General features: G+C 42.1%; 2 protein-coding genes across 2 annotated transcripts; both read left to right on the top strand.

The window, feature by feature from the left end:
- Nucleotides 1-684: 684 nt before the first annotated feature.
- LOC104958129 (bile salt-activated lipase-like) lies at nt 685-1882 on the top strand (the record flags this gene model as incomplete). Its single annotated transcript, XM_010785839.1, has 4 exons — nt 685-871; nt 979-1182; nt 1366-1575; nt 1699-1882. Coding segments are annotated over 4 exons (785 nt in total), but the record flags the coding sequence as incomplete, so codon positions are not given.
- Nucleotides 1883-4491: 2609 nt separating this feature from the next.
- Nucleotides 4492-8451, top strand: LOC104958126 (bile salt-activated lipase-like). Its single transcript, XM_010785835.1, has 11 exons — nt 4492-4554; nt 4975-5122; nt 5254-5373; nt 5456-5653; nt 5778-5908; nt 6225-6332; nt 6868-6982; nt 7159-7345; nt 7429-7632; nt 7943-8152; nt 8259-8451. Exons 1-11 carry the CDS (start codon nt 4492-4494, stop codon nt 8449-8451), a joined length of 1677 nt encoding a protein of 558 aa, XP_010784137.1.
- Nucleotides 8452-9488: the final 1037 nt, after the last annotated feature.

The raw sequence follows: 9488 nt of genomic DNA, 5'->3' as shown, positions 1-9488 counted from the left end.
GATTTCCTTGTTTAGCGATACACAGCCAAACACAGCCAAACTCAACCTGAACACACACAAAGTCACAGCCGAAATAAAAACAATAAGTGTGGCTTGATATTGAGTAAGAAAAAGGTTTATAGATTGATAAACGCTGTGAGAATGGGTCTGCAGAGAGAATTTCGCGCAATCCCAACTGTCTTTTATCAGCCTACAGCACGGAGCAGAAATCAGCAGGGCTGCCTGCACTGCGTGTGTGTGTGGATTGGTCAATTTGGACCAATCAGCGGGGGCTTAACGTAACGGCTCCGCGGACGTAACGTAACGGCTCCACGGATTGGCCCATTTAGTTCCGGGTACGTGCTTTCGTAAGCACGTACACGGAAGAATCAAATGGATGATGACGTCATGATGACGTTTCACCAACGAGGCGTTTTGGGGAGGTATTTTCTGTTTTAGAGTTTTACTCGCTACAGGGTGTACTTTGAGGATTTTGACTCTGCACACCGTTTAGATGCAGAAAATCCTACATAACACACAAGGGGACGGGTAATAACCGGAAAAGCATGACATGTGAGCTTTAAGCACATGCCATATGAGAAGAACAATACAAGATCTAGAAAATGGGAAATCAGAATTCCACTTTCGTTAGGCATACAGTTAGTACTCTGAATGATAATGTCTCATTGTATCTGCCTCTGTCAGACCCCGTTGTATTCAACCTGGCCCTCTCTCCTGTGATCGACGGGGACTTCCTTCCTTATGACCCTTCCAAATTGTTCAACAATATGGCTGATATTGATTACATGGCTGGAGTCAACGACATGGACGGACACCTCTTCACTGGTTTAGATGTTCCTACGATCAACTCCGGCCTGGTGAACACCCCTATGTGAGTTTAAGCCATTTGGTCACTTTAAAGATTCTGTTCCAAGAGCAACATACCATACTTTGGTTAGAACTGTTTTGTATGTTTCTAATTTTCTAACCTGATTGCAGCGACGATGTGAAGAGGCTCCTGGCTGCGTACACTAAGGACAAGGGCAAGGCCGGTGCGGACAATGCTTATTCCACATATACCTCAAACTGGGGCTCAAACCCCAGCAGGGAGACCATCAAGAAAACCGTGGTGGAGATCGGAACAGACTTCATCTTCCTGGTTCCTACTCAGGCTGCCCTTTACCTTCATGCTGCCAACGCAAAGTGAGAATAAGATCTTCTTATACGGAGGATGCTCTTATTTAAAAGCCCTTTTGTTCCGCATCGTAATTTTGATTTCCTAGTCCCTAGTCATGTCCCTAGTAATCTCCAAAGTCCTTAAATTGTTTTGCATTTTTTTGTTGTGTAGTCATTGTCACATGCCTTTATTTCCTTGCCTCACCAAAGAACCGGCCGGACCTACTCCTACCTCTTCTCTGAGCCCAGCCGTATGGGCGGCATTACCAAGCCCTTCCCCAGCTGGATGGGAGCCGACCACGCTGAAGATCTGCAGTACGTTTTCGGAAAGCCTTTCTCCTCACCACAGGACTACTTGCCCTGCCACCGTGATGTCTCTGGCTACATTATCGCCTATTGGACCAACTTCGCCAAAACTGGGTAACATTTCTGCAGATACAAGACATAGGAGATTCACAGAATTCTAACAGACCTGAATTAGTCATTCAAGTAGAAACCTAAAACTGTCTTAAATGTTTTGCACTTTCCCAATTGTATCCACAGGGACCCCAACAAAGGAGGTCAGAGTGTGCCCACTCCTTGGCCTCAGTTCACCAGCACTGGACACCAGTACGTGGAGATCCATCATGATATGAACAAAGCCTATGTGAGGCAGAAGTTGAGAATACGTCATGTGCATTTCTGGACCAGCGTTCTACCCAACCTTCCCATTTTAGCCTCAGAATAAACTCCTTGTGCATCAGATGTGCAGCTGCAGTGTGGACCTACTGTATCTACTTGTATTATTAAATAATCATTGGTCCATGTACAAAATAAATTGATGAAAAATACAAATGATATTACTTGTTTTGTTTTTTCTTTAGTTCGATGAAAACATGTTTTGGGTATTTTGTTTTTTTTATCATCAGTGTGAGCTAAAGTACAAGCAGCAAAATTAAAGCAAGTTTAAAAATTAAAACAGATGTTTAAAGTAATATGCTTTTTATGTCTCACCAAATCCTTTTGTCTAAATCTGCTCACAAAAAAGCTTGAACATTTTTAAACAAGAGGTTATCACTTTAATGACATGAACACTTGCCAAAGAAGATGTTGTTTTTCAAGACAAAATATTGAGATAATAAAGAAGATAAAGACTGTGCCTGTTTGATTAACTTTGGTGACAGGGCTAAAGCTAGCTAAAATAGCTAACACACTGTATTAGCCGCCGTCCTAGCTGTCGAGCAACATTCAGTTTGTTAGTTTGTCCTGTTCCACATAATTTCACTCATGGAAGAGACATTCTAGTTGGACTAAAGATCGGGCAAAATAAGTTAGTTGGAACAGTAAGCATCATGTCATTTCCACTGTTACGCTGATGATACCCAACTGTATCTCAGCACCACTCCATCCTCCTACCTGTTTGGGGTTCCCAACAAAACCCTGGACAGGCTCCAGTATGTTCAAAACTGTGCTGCTAGGGTGCTCACAAATACAAAGTCGTGGCAGCACATCACTCCCACCCTCATCCACCTCCACTGGTTGCCAGTCAAGTCCCGCATAATCCTACAAAGTCCTCCTCCTCACCTACAAGTCCCTCCATGCCCATGCCCCCCAGTACTTATCGGACCGCCTCCGCCCACATGCCCCACCCCGGAACCGGCGGTCTTCAGACTCTGGCCTGCTTAACACCCCCCACACCAAACTGCGAACCTTCGGGGACAGAGCCTTCAGCGTGGCAGCCCCCACCCTCTGGAACGCTCTCCCTGCGGAGATCCGCAACATCCCCACGCTTGATGCCTTCAAAAGGGCCCTCAAGACCCATCTGTTTGCTAAGGCCTTTGGCCCCTAATCTATTTGTTGTTTTGTCTGACTGCCTTTTGTTTTCTTATGTTTGTTTTGCCCTGTTTTTCTTTGTAAAGCGACCTTGGGTCTCATGAAAGGCGCTATATAAATCCAAGCTATTATTATTATTATTATTAAGCGGACATAGTAATTTAATCATTTTGAAAGCTAGAATAGCGAGGCCACTAGCTTTCTGCTAGGATAGCCTAATGCTAAAATGTATATTTTCAAGAATAGATTCAGGAAATGGGTAAAGCTAAGTTTTAATTTGAGTGAACCTTTTCTCAGCTGAGGATTTAAGGCCTTGGTATTAGTCATTATCATTTGGTATTTCTCCTATTGGCCTACACATATAGTGTTAGGGAATAATTTGCTTAGGTATTCAACCTTCGACACAGTTCATCGTTTTCTCTTCTCACTGTCTCTTTTCCCATGGCATAGTTCTACGGCCTTGGGTATTGCTGCTATCTCTCTTAAGGAGGGGCAGCTTGGGCGCATTGTTGTTGCCAGTCTATGACAGAGCACAAGCCGCCATGATGTAGTTTACTGTTCAGGGACGAAGGTTCCCTGGTGCACATTCTTTTCTATGGACGAGAGCTCTAGTTAAATTCAGGGTCCATAATTTGTTTAGTCTAGCTTATGAAGAATGTTGATTAGTACACTCCGAACTAGTTAAAACCTCGAGCTGCAGAAGAGTTCTTCAGAATTGGTTTGGCAACCGCTGTGTCAACTCGTGACAAACAACCTGTGTTGTCAATTCTCCGACCGTAACTCCAAATAAACCGTCAGTGTTTGCCATCGAGTGCTGTTTCCAATTGCTTCAGAAGTTTCCCCCACAATTAGCATAGCTGCCTACAGTTACATGTATCTTCCATGCATAATATCAAATTCTCCTCTTATCTTGCATTTTGTGTCACACCACTAATATCTGTCGGCAAATAAGGGTTTGTATGCAACTGTTGTAAGTCTCTGAATCTCTACAATGAGTAGAATATTAAATTCCAAAAACATTTTCCACTAACATCTGCGCCTCAGATGTGTGGGGTTATTTTGTGGTTATATCTAATCTCAAACCATGTGATATTTGCTTGTCTGAGAATCAGTCCACCTGTTGTCAACAGAAGCAGTTTCCTACTTCAGTGTTGATGTGACATTTATCTTTGTATGTTTTGCTGATTACTTTATCATCATAGTGGAAAGATGGTGGAACAAAGTGGGGACTAGCAAATAATTTTCTACAGCAGAATGCTAAAAAATATGGCAAATATTCAGACTCTGAAATCTGTTCTAAATCAGTGATAGGGAAAAAACGATACAAACTTTGCAGTGGCATGGTTAACACCGGGCTGTTTCCCACTAGAGGTCAGGAATTGGAGGTCAGGTCATCAACATAGGGAAACAGTAAGTGTTGAAAAGCTTATATAACAAAAGTAAACAGCTATATTTAACATTCATTCTCTTGCAGGGAGGGTCTTGTGTATATAGGCCCACTGTGAGACTGGTTTCTCGACAGCCATGGAGAAACTGAAGATTCTGCTTGCTGTTGTCTTATCTTTTGGGACGGCCTCAGCAGCCTCTGTAAGTGTGCTTCAATTTTAATTACAAGCATCTTTCGATTTGCATGTAATTCATCTACTCTCTGTGATTTAAAAGATAATCAATAATTTTGGGGGAGATAATAGAATGTGATAATTGTTTTAATGGTATCTGCCTTCACTTATAATGAGATCACTAAATCCCCTGTCAACTTTATCTAATTGCATAAATTCAGCATAAGCATATAAATTCTGGCAATGTTTTTACACAGTTTTGCAATTTTAGTTTTATTTACCAGTCATTCATTTTCTCTTTTTGATCATTTTGTGTCTGTTAGTGGCCATTTTGGCTCTTTATGGTTATTTTATGTCTCTTCCATAGTCATTGTGTGTCTCTTTGTGGCTTGTTCAGTAATCCATCCATGTCATTGAAGGTGAAAGCTCTTGTGTTTCGTGTCTCTAGCTTGGTTTGGTACAAACGGAAGGTGGCAGTGTTCAAGGAAGAAATATCCCCCTTGGTTTTTTCCGCTCTGTGGAAGTTTTCAAAGGAATTCCCTTCGCTGCCAAGCCTGGAACATTTGAGAAACCCCAACCTCACCCTGGCTGGGATGGTGCGTTCAAACCCCATCTGAACAAACTTTTTAAAATTATTATCTGTGAATAGCATAAACAGAGGCTAAGAAATCTCGCTTAAATTCTCCTTTAATTGCTGTAAAAAAACTAATATTGTTTCCATCCACAGGCGTCCTTAAGGCAACTAAGTTTGCCCAGAGATGTCTCCAGATCAGCATGCTCCAGACTTCAAGTTTTGGTTCTGAAGACTGCCTTTACCTCAACATCTGGGTTCCTCACGGCCGACAAGGTAGCTTTTTTATTCTTTGATTTCTGAAATAATTGACACAGTTGTGCTTGTAAAATGAAATAGCTTTTTCTTTCTCCCCAAGTGTCATCAGATCTCCCCGTCATGATTTGGATCTATGGAGGAGGCTTCTTGGTTGGTGGTTCAATGGGGGCAAACTTTCTCAACAACTATCTGTACAGCGGTCAGGAAATTGCAGACAAAGGTGGTGTCATCGTGGTGTCCGTGGGATACCGTGTGGGAACCCTGGGCTTCCTCAGTACTGGAGACTCTCGCTTACCTGGTGGGATAAGTTCTTTATATTCAGTAACTGCTGTAAAGTAGCTGGGTATCCTGGATGCCTGTCTGCCAGCAGACCTGTTGGCTTTATTGGAATGATTTTGACTCAAAGTGTCTCATCACTACAGGAAACTACGGTCTGTGGGACCAGCATGCTGCCATCGCATGGGTGAGCAGGAACATCCGCTCTTTTGGAGGAGACCCTAGTAACATCACCATCTTTGGAGAGTCAGCAGGTGGAGCTAGTGTCAGCTTCCAGGTGAGATGCTTAATAGGAACAATGAAGGGCTTGCCATGTTTCAGAATCAGAATCAGAATCACTTACAATTCAAGAGAAAGTTCACCAAAAAGAAATGGAAATATTGGCCTCAGAGATGTCTGCCCTTCTCTACAGTGTAATGGAAGTAGTATTCAGTACTTTTCAACACTCCCACTACTTGTACTATGTCACAAGTGTCAAGCACGACCTAAAAGTGTTTTTTTCATCAATTCTCCATTACTGAATCCAGGCAAATTGGCCAGCAAACATAACTACAAGTAATAATTTTATATTCTATGTTTGTATTCCTTCACAGACGCTCTCCCCCCACAACAAAGGGCTGTTCAAGAGAGCCATCTCCCAGAGCGGTGTTGCCTTCTGCCCCTGGGCTATAAACAGGAACCCCAGCAAGACCGCAGAGGAGGTGTGTTTTTATTTCATGTCAGACCATGACAAATTCCAAATGTTTTCATTTATAGGATCATTTATATTCATTAAAGGATTTAAATATAACTGAAGTTCTCCTCTTGGGGTCAATATAATCGTATCTCATCTTGCGCAACAATTTTTCCTTAGAAGATTGTAGAGATCCACAAACTAGACATTCAATAACCCAAATGTTGCTGTTCACCCCACGTGGACATTTCCATGTTCTTCTTTTTATATTAATTTTGGCTTTAAAAATCCCCATCAAATATACATTCTATGTTTTATAGCAATATTTGAATGTAGATTGGTGGTTAAGTTCAATGTTATGTTGTTTCAACTTCCTCATATTACAGTTATTTATTACATAGCCACACGTACACGTTACATCATAGCTGTGCATCCTAAGACACCTGCTTAGCCAGTGATCTTGGAAACACTATTACTCTTGTCCACAGGAGGAGCAAAAATCAGTACTAAAAATGTTTTCCTTGCGGTTGCTTCAAATCCCCTCTTTACAACCATGTGCACAGGTTGCTGAGAAGGTCGGCTGCCCCATGGATGACTCGCTGGTGTCCTGTCTCAAATATGTTGATGCTGCAACTCTCGTCATGGCTGCCCCCCGCCTCAAACTGGGCTCCCCTGATTGTACGCCTTATCTTCTGTCCGACGTACTGCTTCATCTAGAATATAACAAGAAATGGAAATTGACAACTTATGACGTGCAATGTATCTTAGCACTTTAGGTATAATTGTTCTGCTGTAGTTTGCCGTAATTTGCCTCTTATGTCTTTGATCAGAATGTTTTTATCACTTTCTCTCAGCTCCCGGTGTGCTAAACATGGTTCTGGCTCCTGTTGTTGATGGAGACTTCCTCCCCGATCAGCCTGAAAACTTGTTCCACAACACTGCTGACATCGATTACCTCTCAGGGGTTAATAACATGGATGGACACCTGTTCACCTCCAAGGACATTTCCTCCATTGGGGACAAGAATCAAGAGACTTCTGTGTAAGGCTGATGATTTGTCTTTCTGTTTTGTCGGCCCTCAGAGTTTTTTCACTAACAGAGTTCTCTACCTTATTCCACTGCAGAGAAGATGTGAAGAGGCTCCTTGGTGCTTATACCAAAGAGACAGGGCAAGCTGGTGTTGAGGTTGCCTTTACTGAATATTCATCCAACTGGGGATCAACACCCACCCAGACCACCATTAAGAAAGCTGGTGTAGACATTGGGACTGACTTCCTCTTCCTGGTTCCTGCACAGACTGCCATCTACCTGCATGCAGCTCACGCCAGGTAAGGCCAACTGCTTCATCCCCTAACTCTTCTTAAAAAAACACTATTTTTTTAGATCTTCATTGGACAACTTCCACTATACCTAAACACAATTTCTTGAAGCGCAAGATTGCTGCTTTTATTCAGATCTTGCTGTTCTCCTTAACTGTTTGTTCTTATATCTATAAGTTGTCAGCGTTCTGTTATGTCTTCGGAAGTTGAGAGCAAATTTGCAAATGGCATTTTCATATGTTTTGGACAACAGTAATGTATGGCAGATACAACACACTGTGATTATATATAAATAAACATTGATTGATGTCATTTTCAGGTCTGGCCGTACCTTCTCCTACCTGCTGTCCGAGCCCAGTTTATTGGCCGGACCGGGCAAACCCTACAATGACTGGGTGGGGGCCGACCATATGGATGACCTGCAGTACGTGTTTGGAAAACCCTTCACCACACCTAAGGCTTATGGGGACCGGCACAGAGACCTGTCTGGCTACATTATCGCCTACTGGACTAACTTCGCCAGAACTGGGTAAATGCACATGCAACACAAATTTGAACAGTTTGAGGATTATCTTGCTATGAAATGTATCATAATGTGTGTTGCTTTTGCGACTTTTTTCTTTTTTTTTAAACAGAAACCCTAACAAAGGAAACATGCAGGTTCCTGTGAACTGGCCTGAGTTCACCAGCACTGGACACCAGTTCCTGGACATCCATGCTAAGATGAATGAGAGCTCTCTTGGACAGGAAATGAGGCTACGTTTTGTTCGCCTTTGGACCAGCACCCTTCAAAACCTCCAATCACGTGGTGTCACAGATGCTCAGTGATACATTTGCATTCACTGCATTACAAATGTACCAATTATACAATAAATATAATGAGTGATAAATAAACTAATCAGGAGCTTATTAAACGTTTCAACTTGACTGCCTTTTTAACATACTTTGATCATCAGCCATCAATTTGTCATCCTATAAATACTGCCTGTTGTTCAATGCGACTAAAAAGTCACTTTAGTCTATACTGTACATTTCCAATCACAGACAAGGAACACAACAAAACCATGAGAGCAGCGAAGGGCTTAAGATGCTGATTAAAAACAGGTGAGTAGATGGTAAAAAAAGGAGGAAAACACAGCAAACTCCAAAAACTCCACAACCTAGTCCACTTTATTTGTCACAATGTTTGAGCAGACAGTGCTCCACATGAGAGTGATTACAAGGCCTTCCCCAAATCTGACAGGGAGATTAATATCATATTTTGTTTAAATTGTACCCTGTAGTGGTTGCTCCTCAGTCTTCTGTAACCTTGAACAATTAAAACAGGAGGTAAAAATTGGAGCAGCTAGGCCCAATAAAACATTGATGACGAATTAGAGACCTATTTATCAACTCTACAAGATGATTAATGGTTTGAAAGCAGTATATGAATGTGCCTTAGAAATCACAATAATATCCTGTTGTTTTTCTCTTTAGCTGTGCTCACTCTCATGTGGGGCAGATGTTCTTCCCTGCAGGAAGATATCTGTACAACACCTGCAGCAGTTAACCACACTGATGACTTTCAGTAGCGTTTAGAAAGCCTTTTAAATCATTGCAGGATTTAGTACTGTCCCAACAACTGCAGAACCCAGTAGAATTCTACAAACCACACCAATCAACATCACCTAATCAGTAAATCAGACCCTTTTAAACCCTAGCTAAACAGATAATAAGAAGCCTCGTTTTATATGGCATTTTTCTTGGTTATGTCCAATGCCTATCAACCCTCACATAGGCTTGTGAAGCCACTTTTACATAAGAGTGCAGTTAAGAGCATTACCGATTACAGCCAAGAGGGCGCATGCAGCTCAGGAGTCAGGCTT

This window comes from Notothenia coriiceps, unplaced genomic scaffold (assembly GCF_000735185.1).
Source record: "Notothenia coriiceps isolate Sejong01 unplaced genomic scaffold, NC01 NC01_scaffold00028395, whole genome shotgun sequence".
NCBI lineage: Eukaryota > Metazoa > Chordata > Actinopteri > Perciformes > Nototheniidae > Notothenia > Notothenia coriiceps.
This window is presented reverse-complemented; position numbering and strand designations above follow the sequence as displayed.